Source organism: Mytilus galloprovincialis, chromosome 6, assembly GCF_965363235.1.
Source record: "Mytilus galloprovincialis chromosome 6, xbMytGall1.hap1.1, whole genome shotgun sequence".
NCBI classification, from domain to species: domain Eukaryota; kingdom Metazoa; phylum Mollusca; class Bivalvia; order Mytilida; family Mytilidae; genus Mytilus; species Mytilus galloprovincialis.
Genome location: NC_134843.1, coordinates 58,687,529 through 58,702,871, shown reverse-complemented (window position 1 = coordinate 58,702,871; position 15,343 = coordinate 58,687,529). Strand labels below are relative to the sequence as shown.

The following is a 15,343-nucleotide window of genomic DNA, read 5'->3' as shown; positions in this document are numbered from 1 at the left end:
TTTCATAAAATAAATCCAAATTTAACATATTCGTGTGTAAGATTTTGAAAATCTTATTGAGTCAAACTGAAAACTTTTTAAAATTTTCGTATACCTTTTACTCTATCAAATGATCAACTAATAAGATAATCTTATATTCTATTGAATAACATTAACGTAACTCACGAAAGGGTCTGGTGCGGAGGGGATATAATTATATCCAGATTATCTTTAATAAAATGTATTGCTATTCAAAAGACAATCATTCTGAATTTTTCATTCGATTCAAATAAAATTGTTAAAAAAAAATAACCACTTTTCCGCGATAGAAATAACATAACAAATAGAAAAAAAAAACATACCCCTCCCCCTTTTCCATAAGCTATGTGGTACAATAAATTACTTACAATGTGTCTTGTATTTGTCATACACCGTTATCGGATGGTAACAATACATTTGTGTCTTACTTCATGCAGTTACAGTAATATTTTTATTGTGTATGGATAATAATTTTTAAAAGGTTTATATCTAAATTATTTAGTGAGTTTTATTTCACATTCTAAATGAGCCGCAGGGCGTATTTAAAACCTGAACGCATTAGAAAGGAATATCCCACTTTCGTGTTGTCCGTAAAATAGGATACTAAATTTTACAAAACTTTATAAAATAAAATTTTTTGACGGTATATAAGTCAGATAATGCATATTTTAAGGTTTTTCTTGTCGTAGAACACACCTCGGGATGTCAGGATTGCTCAAAGAAAAACCTTAAAATATACATTATCTATAACATAAACACTTATATAAAGGCACTAAAACCACAATGCTAAAATAAATTACCTTATATGTTAATGAAACATAGACAAGATTCGGATCTGAGTCACAACGTACAAAACCATTCGTAGTGTTGTTTCTTTCCCGGAAACGCTTTATTCCTTTTAACTGTTCACTTGACCCGTTCCGATTTTCCTCCCAGCCTGCCGTTGCAGTCTCGGCAGCCTATATATAATAATATACAACACAAAATTAAAACATATTTGAACCAAGTTTAAGAATCATTTATTTATGGTAAATAACACATTAGAGCAGATACTGTTTGTAGTGGTTGATGAGTTTTATTTCACTTTTTGCTTTTTTTATCGAGCGTAAGGTGATAAATTCAATACAAACTGGAATCGATATCAAAAGTTTAAATGATCGATTGATTGAAGCATCAGCACCAAAATGATAGATCACGGCGAGTCAAACATTTAAGGTAAAGTTTACAGTAGTGGCATCCTTGAAAAGGCATCATACATATATTTCGCCTTTTGTGCATGCAGTTTCTTTGCTGAGAAAACTAGTGCGCTTAAATCGCAACAGATCTCTAAAACAGGTTAAATTGATAAAAACGAGCACAGATAGATAAGTAGAGTGTATTTTATACCATTATTGTATTCCGTATGTTATAGAAGCATACTTGAGGAAATTTGGGCAGTGAACCATAAACGATGCCACGTTTCCTGCAATAGATGCGCATTTTGACAGTTTCTGTCACTACTCAAGTTTGAGAATAGTGCACACAATCCAAGAACTATTTTATTAAAATTATTCAAATTCTACAATACTTATATCTTCACAGTAACAATAATTTTATACCCTCCTAACACGCATTTTCATAAATTATCCATAAGGTTTCGTGACTTCTATATAGATAAACACTGTGTACTATGAAACTTACAGGACTGTTCGCACTATTAAACATTTCTCTGTCTTTTACTCTCCCAGGATGTGGCTTAACATCAGCCTCACTTTTCTGTGGACAACAGCTTTTGCAAAAAAATTGGAAAATTCGTAAAAGTGCTTTTGGAGTAGGAACTATATTAAATGGAATAGGAAGAGTTGCATCGTCTCTAATATACTCCATATACAATTTGGTCCTTGCAAACTTCCATTCTGTATCAGCCTCTTCCTGGAATATTTATAGAAATTGGTTAAGGATGATGGTTGATAATTGATAACTGATTATCGACTGATTGAATGATGTTGAAGGGGGTCGGAATGGATGATGATGATATGATTACAACAATGACAGCAACGATTTCTAAATAAAAAGTAATGAAGATGATGTCTCTGCACAGAGTTTACATTTACTTAACATCGTTGTCAATGTAATGGAATGGTATGCGACTTTCATACAAGTGAGACCTTTAGCTAGCTATAGCCACAATTTTCTACAAAAATAATGCCTGTACTAAATTAGGAATATGACAGTTGTTGTCTATTCGTTTGATGTGTTTTAACTTTTGTTTTGCATTTGATTAGGCACTTTCATTTTTTGAATTTTCCTCGGATTTCAGTATTTTTGTTATTTTATTTTTTTAGAACAAAAACAATACATACCTGAATTATTTCGAAGGATCTTGACATCATTGCTATCAACATATTTAAGAGCACGATAACTGTGGAAATATTGTAGGCTCCAAATATTACGTAGCCAACATTTTGTATAAAGTAACTATCAAAATCTCCAAGTTCAACTACATCCGGATCCCCACGACCAAATAGGGACCAAAATACTGTAATAAATGTCTTGTCAATTCTGAAATAAAACAAGTAATATGGTATACATTTACGATATTTGCTGATATCAACTGATTTAGTGTTAACGTTCTCATCTTTAGTATTTCAATCAAAATAGTTTTAAACAAAGGTTGACACCACGGCATGTGAAGGTGCAATATTATTTTTTTGTTGTTCATGACAGATCTTTACATAAATTTCAAATTCATTAACTTTTTATTTGTTGTTTTTTTTCATCCATCCATACATGCATAGTAAAACATTTAAAAATTGCGATATGAAATGTGATACAACGTATGTAAATGTTTTATGTCTATAAAAGTAAAACAAATTGATTAAAATGGAATCATGGAATAAACCTTACATTCCAAAATGGTTTTCAGCTTTTGCTGATATATTACTGCTTAAATTCCCAAACTGAACCTGCGATCGGACATCTACTGGATAGTACCAATACAGGTTATGTAAACCAACCATAAAGGCCACAAATACTACCAGAAATATTATAACAAACTTTAAAATGTCCTGCAAATAAATGAGGTTAAATAATAAGTAAATATTAACCAGAATGGGAAAAAATATGAGAGTACAATTAGGCTCTTATGATTTTTCACTAAATAAACCTGAAGTGGGACCGACGATGTCTAGACACTAATTAATGTTAAAATATATACAAAAGGTGGATTAAAAAATTCAATATTTTCCTTGGCTAGTTAAAAAATAAAAACGGGGAAAATTCAAAAAGGAAAGTCCCAAATCAAATGGCAAAATCAAAAGTTCAAACACATCAAACGAATGGATAACAACTGTCATATTCCTGACTTGGTACAGGCATTTTTTTATGTAGAAAATGGTGGATTGAACCTGGTTTTACAGCTAGCTCAACGTCTCACTTGTATGACAATCGCATCAAATTCCATTACATTGTCAACGATGCGTAAACAAAACAAACAGACAAAAAAGGTAAAAATGTCAAAATATATTCTGCAATCTCTTACAAATTCGATTTTCCTTTAACATGTTTTTTTGTGTTCTCCAAATAATGTAAATACAGTGTATGAATATTTCCGTCCCAAATGTTGTCTAGATTCGACCTTCATTGGGAAAGTACTACATCCAATTCGAAACTAAATTCTGCTTAAGAACATTAATACGATATGAGCTATATGACTAAACGAACCAAAACAAAACAGCCAAATTATTCTAAGGTCGACTTTGCTTTAAGGAGGTATATACATTGTAGTTTCTTAAACTTAACAAAGGAGAATATAACTTCTTTAACCATTCAAAGGAGATTTTTTAAACGCAATACTATGCTATGAAGTAAATCAGTACATCAGATCCATTATCTACTAAATAAAACCAATGAAACAATCGTGGACTACAAGTGTATTGCAATTAGTATCAACTATGTGCTGTTGTGCGAGCAGTTGGTTCCTGTAGTTTGGCACAACCATAATGTTCAATCTAATATTCAGCTTTTACAAAATCAAATATAATTTCTTTTTGTTTGGTAAATGTGAATCAAAATAATACATTCATATTTACTTTTTAAAAAAGCCAAATAAATATATTCCATATGAAATTCTAATGAAAAAATTAAACATGCACAAACACCAACTTACGGTTATCATTCTTGCAAGTGAAATTTGCATAGGTCCAAATAATTCATTTGCTGGTAAGAGGAATGAAAGACGTGTAAAACTAATAATATTTGCTATTGCAAACAAACCCTCTGAAATATTGTGTGGATCCAAAGCATGCCAAAAATATCTGTCTGTAATAGAAATATCTTAAAACATCATAAAATAAACTGGAAAAATAAGATTTTCTGACAATTGCACATGACGTTTAAATGGGTATAGCGGTCTTCTTCTTTCTACTTAATAAATAATTTACGGTTGTGTATGGCTCAGATTTTTGTTATTTATGCTGTGTTTTGTAAGGCTGTCGCTTGTCTTTTGATCGTTTGTCGCCATGGCATTGTCAGTTTGGTTTTGACTTAAGAGTTTGAATATCTTTTTGGTATCTTTCACATTTCTATTGTGAATCCAAAGTTGAATTAAAATTTAACTGGAGTACTGCAATATCAAAGTAAAATCGGGTATGCCTTGCAACATATTTACTTAGTTGTGTAACGCATCAAACGGATTAAAAAAAAATATTGATAGATTTAAACAGATTAATCAATAGCAATATCTAATGTCATCATTTCGTCATCCGTATTTATCATTGTTTTCTTATGTATTTTAATTTTTGAAAAAATGCCCTTTTTTAGTATTTTCATCTTTAAATAATTAAATGATGATCCAAGACCTTTAAGAGACGATAATGATTTCCTTAATGCGCTGAATATTTGTTTGCCACAATTGATGGTTCTTCGGTGTACAATAGCATGATTAATCAAAATAACATGTGAATAATTCTCCTGGAACACACCAGATCACCCCTGGTGAGTTCGCGTTGCACAGTCTATATCTATGTTGTGTTTTGTGTACTGTTGTTTGTCTTTTTTTGTCTTGCCATGGCATTGCCAGTTTATTTTCGACGTATGAGTTGGATATCTTGTATATCCGATAAAAACCGTACTTACCAGCAGGAAGCCAGTACCAGTGAGATTCTGCCTGTTTAGTTCCATTTCCTAAGGCATTCCAATGATGTTGACTTTCAAAATAAGATATAGATTCATTTACCTGAAAAGATTTCTTTGATTATATATTTTCCAGTTTTTTTTAAAGTATTTATTATACATGTGTTATATCGTTTGTAACTATGAATCCCTTCATATAGTGGTTCTCATACCATTTCAAATAGGATCGAATATTCTTCTAAAAATCACAAATTTCTGTAGATTTCATTAAACATGTCTGCCAACTTTGTCTTTCATTGGATAGTCTTAAAATGGTCTAAAATGTAGTTAGTCTCAAAGGTTACTGTGATGCCTGAAAGCCTAATCTTTTTTTTAAGGCATCTAAAATTAAAATCAGGTTTTAGTCTCATATCGTTACTTTCTGTCATGATTTTGTTAGAGACCAAAATGTAGCAAACCGCTAACATATAAAAAATACTCTCTATGAAAAGATTAAAACTCAGAGCGGCATTACTTTTGTAACACGTCAAAACATTATACTGACCAAACCGCACATTGAGAGAATGCCGTCATTTCTAATATACATGATACCCTTGTGCACCAAAAATCCTTTACACCCTAAAATACATAGGTATTCCCCATTTTATGTCTGTCACGAAACACGCCAATTTTGAAATGAAAAAAAATGTGTATCTTTTAAATCATTATTGAAGGTTGGGTAATGCTTTGATGTTGCTAAAATAATATTCAATGCTGAAGAAGTTGTGCATTACAGTCTTATTTGACGACTTCTATTTCTATAGGTCATTTTGAAACAAAAACGGTATAAAGAAAGATAACCCAAAAATATTCATTAATCGAACTGTTGCAGGAAATTCAACAATTCTTAAAAGACGTTGTACGATATGTTCACTCACAGCAATCTACAATGATAACATATAGCTCTTGTAGAATAATAATCTTATAGAATGGAAAAAAAATGAACTAAGCCCCGAAACAACGATAAAGAATTTGAATAATTAAAAAATAGTCTTATTGAAGGATAGTGAGTTTAAATATTATTCCCTCATTTATGCCTGATATGACATTTGCTTATTAACCGATTTTGACTACGCTTACCGGATTTTGTCTAATGCTTAGTTCGTTGTTGTGTGTGTTACATTCTAATGTTGTATCGTTGTTCTCCTCTTATATTGAATGCGTTTCCCTCAGTTTTAGTTTGTTACCCCGATTTTGTTTTTTGTCCGTAGATTTACGAGTTTTGAACAGCAGTATACTACTGTTGCCTTTATTTACCTTCATCATACTGACATATCGCATGGCAAATGAAGATATATACAACGTTAAAACGCATACCTTCATAATACTGACATATCGTATGGTAAATACGCTTACCTTTATAATACTGACATATCGCATGGTAAATACGCTTACCTTCACAATACTGACATATCACATGGTAAATGAAGTTACATACAACGTTAACACTGCTTACCTTCATAATACTGACATATCGCATGGTAAATGAAGTTATATACAACGTTAACACTGCTTACCTTCATAATACTGACATATCGCATGGTAAATGAAGTTATATACAACGTTAACACTGCTACATCTAAGTAATTGTACAATGAGTCAAAGTAGTCATAAAAACCTTCTGCATACACTTGTTTTAATTCTTGCCAGAGCATACCTTCAAAACAAATATCTTACAAAATTTAAAAGAAATATATACATTCCCATTCTATCAACTTTATATCACTTAAGGTTGTACCTAACACTTCAGGGAGATAACTCTGTAAAATCAGCTAAACGTTTTAATTACGTTGTGTTGTAAAGGGAATATTAAGCTTCTCAGTGATCAAAATTGGTGTTTGTGAAACTGCTATATAACCAGTGTAATTTTTCTGACAAAACGGTTGGTTCAAAATTTTTGAAATTTTTATAGTTTTGTTTAAAAGTCAAAGTAAATACTTTGTCAAAATTTTATGAAAATTAAACGAGCCAAATTAATTTTAGTGAAAGTGTTGGGTAATCCCTTAACGTGTTTAATTTCAATTTTCTAAAAAGGCAGTGTTTCTGTACGGGTCTACTATTTCTAGTACATTTAAACTTTTACTTGAGCAATTTTCAGGTACCAGGGTTCGGTGTGTATGTTCGAGTACAATTTGATCTTCAAAATGCTATGTTATACCGATATTTACGTGAAAGTGCTTCTTAACTGATTTTATAGTACGCTTATTGTTTTTTTTAAATAATGTTAAACAATAAATATTCCAGTACTAATGACAAAAATATCATTTTTTTAAATTCACCGTTTCTTGTGTAATGAATGTCATTTTTGTTTTGAATTGAGGAACAAATGCAAATATAAACAGTTTAAATAAAATAACTGCAAACTAATTAATAGAACGCAACATGATTTTTTTCAAATTGTCGACAGAACATCAGCTTTCTACCAACAAAATCGTACCGTTATCAGATATAAATTGTAAATTGAAAGTAATTTCGTTGTTCGTCTTCAATAAGGAAACACTCAACGCCTTCTTTCTCGTCAAGCTTTTTTTTTTAAATAAAGTCATGTGTAGAACTTTTTATGATGTTTTACGACCATTTTATAAACATCGTTCAAAACATTAAATGTTCTCATAAAAACTTTTCTCGTGTTTCGTAACAGAAGCTTTCAAAACAGACAAGCATGTAACAGTACGGCATTCAACGGTCTGCCATTGAAATTGAATTAAATCTTAAATTCTGTCTGTTTAGCTATACATTCACATTGTGTGTGCTTACCAACAATCCAGAGTGTCAATAACATATGAATAACTTCTGGCTTAAATGTTCTTAAGGCGAAGTCCTCAGGCAATGCTCGTGGTATATGAGCAGTGTTTCTGAATTCTGTATAATGCACAAACGCCGTATTCCTTTCATTCCTAGAAAAATTCCTGCTTGCTATATTAGGCATTTCGGATACACTTGACACAACAATCATTATTAAAAAAGTTATAAACGAAATTGCATGACCAATAAACTTAATGCATGGATACTTTGTAAATCTGCCAATCTGAAAAAAAAGAAACATTCTTGCTGAAAGTGTGAAGACCACAACTCAAATGACAATAAAAAAAATATATTTTAAAGAAGTAAGTTTTATTTTTAAAAAATGTTCTAATTTAAGGGTTCCGTGTAGGAAAACACGTGTCTCCAAGGAATTTACAAATAAAAAAAAGCATAAAACCCTGGAGAATTCCATGAACATCAAACGGAAAAAATACAGATTGTGTCGAAAGGTATGCGTCTCCTGTTTTGTGTATATAACCCACCTAGCGAGTTCACATTCAGTCAACATGACAGCATTTAGGGAACGGCGCAATAGGTAAATGTACAACTCAGACGCATATTCTGGATTTTAAAGATCTAAGACTATGAGAACAGGTTACATGTCAGTTGTGACACATCCACGTCGTAATGAGTTCGTGATAGTGGTCCGTTTCAGTCGTTCTTCTTGAAAAATCAGCTTCGATAAATTTTTCGTCAAGAGCACATCTCTGTTTTACCGATCAGTCCACGGTGCAACATAGTTCCGACATTTTCAGAAGTCATACATATTACATAGATAAACGAGCGTTTTGAAATAATATTGCCATTTAGAGTTCATAATGTAACTAAAAAGAAATCAGCAAAACAAAAACACACATATACTAACATTTAAAGCATTAAAAAAAGTAAACATAAAATGCCGTAAACTTGATTTCGGAAATATTTAGAAACTTCACCCTATTAATGCGTGTTATCGCAGATTGAAACCTTACAGATTTACATTGGAATGGTTAACATCTATATTAAAGTGTACATATTACATGCATTTATACTGCAACTAGTTGTGTTTATTTCCTAAATATAGTCACACAGCTATATTTTGTGCAATGTTTATTTCCTAAATATAGTCACACAGCTATATTTTGTGCAATGTCCATTTCATCATGGAACACTTTTTCAACAGTCAGGGGTTCATTAAGGATGAAAATAAGTTTGAAATTTGTGCTACAAATTAAATAGCTGTGAGTTTATGTATTTAAGTTGCAGTATAAAAACAATATTAGGTAAATGTCAGAAAAATATCAACTTTTTGTACTCGACGAAAAACTGGGGAAGGGCTCGGTAGAACCTCGCCCTGCCACAGTTTCTCAGCCTCAAACAAAAAAGTTGATATTTTTCTGACATTGGCATAATATTGTATATTTATACACATTTTACACTATCCGTTTAATTGTACCTTTGACTTTGGTGCTATCATATAGAGTAACGCAATGAAAGGATAAGTTAGTGTTACACATCCGACCATCATAGATCTAAAGAACCAATTAGATCTCTCAAGTGACCGCAGGTCATCGTACCATATACTGACCAGCTTCTGTTGACAGCTTGGATGGGCTACAAACTATAAAATAATCATTTGTGTTATATTTTATAATGAAATAATGAATTTGTTGAAGAGTAAATTTAAAACACTTAGTCAATAGGTACATGAGGTAACGGCATAATAAAATAAATTCCACAAGGTTGATTTCCTTAGTGGATGACTGCAAGACTATGAAAGTATTATTAGCCCAGTAGATAATGTTTTTTTTGTGACAGTATATTTTATATATAAACGAATTTCAGTTTATTGTTGTCGCATTATAATGAATACGATATACAGAAGACTTTTGGTTAATTTAGTACATGTATGTGTTTCACATTACAAGTTTGCTCTTTGTTTTGATATAGGAACCAATTATGAGAATGTTTTTTTTTTAAAGGACATCGTATAAACCATGCATTATATATTTCCCACAGGACGTAAAGTAACTATCAATTAATTGAAAATTTAGCGCATTTAATCAATTTCTGTATCAAATCATATCTAATCAAATAACATCTTTTGGTAATAATATACTGAATGCAGAAACAGATATTCTTTGTATTGTGTATTGCATAATTGGATTTTACTATTGAGTGATTGTTATATTGTGCTGTCATATCTCAGGTTAAATTTTGTATAGCTAAAAATTCACCTTGAAGTAAACCTGGCTAAGAGGGATTAGCTTTTACTACAGATATGAAACCTATTAAATAAATGATATTATTGCAGCCAAACCGACTCCACTATTTAGCCCTGTTGAAACTATGACATTTATTTAGTGTTTCAATCATTGTATGTGTTTTTGCTGTGCTATTTAGTGTTAATAGTTATCAAAAGTATCAGGATAATTATTTAGTACGCCAGACGCGCGTTTCGTCTACATAAGACTCATCAGTGACGCTCATATCAAAATAGTTATAAAGCCAAACAAGTACAAAGTTTAAGAGCGTTGAGGATCTAAAATTCCAAACAGTTGTGCCAAATACGTCTAAGGTAATCTATTCCTGGGACAAGAAAATTCTTAGTTTTTCGAAAAATTCAAAGTTGTGTAAACAGGAAATTTATAAAAATGACCACATAATTGATATTTATGTCAACACTGAAGTGCTGACTACTGGGCTGGTGATACCATCGGGGACGAAACGTCGACCAGGCGTGGCATCGACCCAGTGGTGTAAATAGTTATCAAAAGTACCAGGATTATAATTTAGTACGCCACACGCGCGTTTCTTCTACATAAGACTCGTCAGTGACGCTCATATCAAAATAGTTATAAAGCCAAACAAGTACAAAGTTGAAGATCATTGAGGATCCAAAATTCCGACTTGTTCAACTAATGTCTTGTTCTATTTTTGTAATATATGTAGGGACCTTGTTCATTTTTAGCTCTCCTGGCCCAAAGGGCCAAGTGAGCTTTTCTCATCACTTGGCGTCCGTCGTCCGTCGTCCGTCGTCGTCCTGCGTCTGTCGTCGTCCTGCGTCTGTCGTCATTAACTTTTACAAAAATCTTCTCCTCTGAAACTACTGGGCCAAATTTTACCAAACTTGGCCACAATCATCATTTGGGTATCTAGTTTAAAAATGTGTCCGGTGACCCGGCCAACCAACCAAGATGGCCGCCATGGCTAAAAATAGAACATAGGGGTAAAATGCAGTTTTTGGCTTATAACTCAAAAACCAAAGCATTTAGAGCAAATCTGACATGAAGTCAAATTGTTTATCAGGTCAAGATCTATCTGCCCTGAAATTTTCAGATGAATCGGACAACCCGTTGTTGGGTTGCTGCCACTGAAATGGTAATTTTAAGGAAATTTTGCTGTGTTTGGTTATTATCTTGAATATTATTATAGATAGAGATAAACTGTAAACAGCAATAATGTTCAGCAAAGTAAGATTTACAAATAAGTCAAATGACTGAAATGGTCAGTTGACCCCTTTATAGTCAATTTTTAACCATTTTTCGTAAATCTTAGTAATCTTTTACAAAAATTTTCTCCTCTGAAACTACTGGGCCAAATTAAACCAAACTTGGCCACACTCATCATCGGGGTATCTAGTTTAAAAAAATGTGTGGCGTGACCCGGCCGACCAACCAAGATGGACGCCACGGCTAAAAATAGAACATAGGGGTAAAATTCAGTTTTTGGCCTATAACTCAAAAACCAAAGCATTTAAAGTAAATCTGACAGAAGTAAAATTGTTTATCAGGTCAAGATCTATCTGCCCTGAAATTTTCAGATGAATCGGACAAACCGTTGTTGGGTTGCTGCCCCTGAATTGGTAATTTTAAGGAAATTTTGCTGTTTTTGGTTATTATCTTGAATACTATTATAGATAGAGATAAACTGTAAAAAGCAATAAAAGTAAGATCTACAAATAAGTCAACATGACCGAAATGGTCAGTTGATCCCTTTAGGAGTTATTGCCCTGTATAGTCAATTTTTAACCATTTTTCGTAAATCTTAGTAATCTTTTACAAAAATCTTCTCCTCTGAAACTACTGGGCCAAGTTCATTATAGATAGAGATAATTGTAAGCAGCAAGAATGTTCAGTAAAGTAAGATGTACAGACACATCACCATCACCAAAACACAATTTTGTCATGAATCCATCTGCGTCCTTTGTTTAATATTCACATAGACCAAGGTGAGCGACACAGGCTCTTTACAGCCTCTAGTTATAACATGAGTACAATAGAGGGTATGTTCTATGATTCCTAGATTATCCATAATCAAATACAAAAGAAATAATGGATTAATAATTTTATCTAATTAATTAATATAATGACTACATATTTGTTTTCTTGGAAATTCAATTCTTTCAAAATAAATGCAAACAAGAACCAATTTAAACACTTTTATGGAAAATTTACAGAGCATATTTTTAATTTATGATTCTTAATGTTTGTAGTGGTTAAAACGAGTTTGGAATTCTACTGCACATTTCCCATTGTAATTCTGCCAATTTAAACAACAAACAAATGGCAAAACAACAATCAATCAACCATTATGCAATACAATAAGACGATGTAGTATAATAAATGAAATAAAATGATCGCTTCGGTTATCAATGCTTCTCTTAGGGTAAACATCTGCTCTGTCGTCATTTCAACTAGTATTTCTAGTAGTTATCAATAATAATAAATGGTTTCATGACGAAGAATCCACGTCCTTGTTTTTCTAGATGAAAAACGAAATTAAATAGAACGAACATATCACAATAATAAATCCTTAAATTTATAAAAGTTTTATGAAGCTTCTAGACAATGTACAAAATTAATCAATTTCTGGATTTTAATTTACTCTTTCAGGCAAAAGGTTCGGCAGAACAAATGTTGTAATAAACTTTTCAAATGAAAGTTAATCGTGAAATGCAGTGTGTCCTCGAATGTTAAGATGTCTCTAGATGAATATAGAATTATATATTATATCTAGATTATTTAGCATGTTTTATTATGTCTAGATTATTTAGCATTTTATATTATATCTAGATTATTTAGCATTTTATATAATATCTAGATTATTTAGCATTTTATATAATATCTAGATTATTTAGCATTTTATATTATATCTAGACTATTTAGCATTTTATATTATAACTAGATTATTGTGTATGTAGCACTTCAAATGTCAAATCACTTTTACATCCAGTGGTTTTTATTTTATTTATTTTTTTATTGTGGGGGAGTGTCTTTTAGGGAAGAGTCCTTTTTACTTTTTCGTCAATTTTAGGTGGTGTTTATTTTTGTATCTTTTGTACATTTGTATAAAGAAATGGTTAACTTTTTCGAACTTTCACATTAGTTCGATTATTATTATATACCATATTTTTACAGCAACAGTTGTGAAACAGGAAAAACGTGACCTTCCATAACAAATAAGTTCCGTCGGAATTTTTACTCAATCTTTGATTTTATAATAAGTATATTGCTTTTGTGGACGTCGACATTTTTTTGTTTACTTCCTTTTTATATTGTCATTTTTTTATTATTATTATTTAGAACAAAAACGACCCATAAAAAGTTCCAGAAAACTAAAGCTTTCGGAAAATTATTATCTCACCTTCTTTTCGTTGTAATGTATTGCCAATTTCAAACGTGAAAGAAGTTCATAACTCTCGTCGTCACTATCACGACCCTTCTTATTCAATAGGATTTCTAATTCATCATGACCTCGGACTTTGTCTAGTAATTTTACAAGATATTCACTAAGCTGATCTGCCAAAGCCAAATATTCATTCTGAAAAAAAAAGAAGTGAATAAAATATCTCTAGAGACTATGATATAGATAAAATATTTTGTTTAACTCATTGCAGTAAAATCATATATCATATCATATTATGTTTTAATATATTTTTTGTTAAAACATTAACGGAATATTCACTTAGCCTAATACATGTGCTCGAACAAATTAGAAGAAAGACTCTTATGAAACATTCAAACTTAGTCGAAAACAAGAATGTGTTCATTGTGCACGGATGCTCACTAGCACTTTGTTCAATGTACCGTGACATTGGGATCAAAACTCTCTAATTTGGTATTAAAATTAGAGAGATCATAGAGAACCTGTGTACTAAGTACTAAGTGTGGATGTCAACTTCACAAAAACTACAATGACTAAAAAAATAACCTGAAGTGGGACAAACGGACGAACAGACAGACGGCCTCACAGACAAACAAACGGATGCACAGACCGAAAACTGACATTGTCTGGGCAAACAACGAAAATACAAACAACAGTTATTGTACTGAAGGAGAAAATGATTATTTAATCAGTAGACACAACTTAACGAGAATAAGCAAGTGTACTGTTTTCACTGAGTGACATAGAAGTATTAGACGAACATGTATAATCCATTACATGTATTATTAATTATGTAATAATATTCTCAAGTACCCTAATAAAATTGTTAAAAGCGGGTAATACCAACCAAAGCGTTAGAATTATGAGACAACACATGTCGGTCACAAATATGTTGCCGATAATAAAAGTCATTTATCAGATACAGATGTGTTGAACGACCATATAATTTATATATTCCTCTATTCTTAATTTTTCAATAGAATATTATTTCAGATATAGAATCCCATTGCATTTCTTCACACTATCTTATTTGTCTATAAATTCTGCACTCAGCCTGAATTAAATCACGGTTCGATACGTTTTAGTTGTTCTATTCGACTGAAGAGTCCTCGAGGTGTCTAGCAATAAAACAAGTTGCTTTTTTAGAACTTTTTTTTTATGCAAATCTTATTTCAACTGAATTGTAAATTATACCTCAGTGTTTTCATTATAATCTGTGTGGAGGATATATTTTCTTTTTATTGTAAATCAGGACAATTTGGGTATGTTGAGAGTGGTGTTAAATATAAAGTGAGGAGATAATTAATGTTTTTATTTCGATATTAATTTTTACCAACGTGAAAGGTCAAAATACTACCAATGGATGACAATTCTAGGGTTCTTATTGGTTGAGGTAATATTTGACCTCAGTCAAACAGCCATTTTATTTACTTTTCTGTGAAAAATCCCATATTAGATAGATATAGGAAGATGTGGTATGAGTGCCAATGAGACAACTCTCCATCCAAGTAATAATTTATAAAAGTAAACCATTATCATAGGTCAAGGTACGGCATTTAACTCAGAGCCTTGGCTCACATCGAACAGCAAACTATAAAGGGCCCAAAAAAATACTAGTATAAAACCATTCTAATGGGAAAACTAACGATCTATATAAAAACGAGAAACGAGAAACACGTATGAACTACATAAACAGACGACAACTACTGTACATCAGATTCCT

The 15,343-nt window shown here is 31.6% G+C and overlaps 1 protein-coding gene and 1 long non-coding RNA gene across 4 annotated transcripts in view; one reads left to right on the top strand and one right to left on the bottom strand.

Annotated features, from left to right (window-relative positions):
• The window catches only part of LOC143079982 (uncharacterized), a 250,721-nt gene that overhangs the window by 5,317 nt on the left and 230,061 nt on the right, over nucleotides 1–15,343 (top strand). The window lies entirely within an intron of this gene.
• The window catches only part of LOC143079981 (short transient receptor potential channel 7-like), a 121,098-nt gene that overhangs the window by 20,734 nt on the left and 85,021 nt on the right, over nucleotides 1–15,343 (bottom strand). For all 3 annotated transcript variants that reach the window (XM_076255611.1, XM_076255612.1, XM_076255613.1), the window contains exons 5-14: nucleotides 13,600–13,776; nucleotides 9,410–9,574; nucleotides 7,927–8,197; nucleotides 6,687–6,826; nucleotides 5,134–5,233; nucleotides 4,166–4,317; nucleotides 2,905–3,065; nucleotides 2,361–2,559; nucleotides 1,699–1,929; nucleotides 819–977 (exon numbers count right to left, since the gene is read on the bottom strand). In XM_076255611.1, coding sequence (XP_076111726.1) covers nucleotides 819–977; nucleotides 1,699–1,929; nucleotides 2,361–2,559; nucleotides 2,905–3,065; nucleotides 4,166–4,317; nucleotides 5,134–5,233; nucleotides 6,687–6,826; nucleotides 7,927–8,197; nucleotides 9,410–9,574; nucleotides 13,600–13,776 — 1,755 coding nt within the window. The remainder of the gene's footprint in view (nucleotides 1–818; nucleotides 978–1,698; nucleotides 1,930–2,360; nucleotides 2,560–2,904; nucleotides 3,066–4,165; nucleotides 4,318–5,133; nucleotides 5,234–6,686; nucleotides 6,827–7,926; nucleotides 8,198–9,409; nucleotides 9,575–13,599; nucleotides 13,777–15,343) is intronic.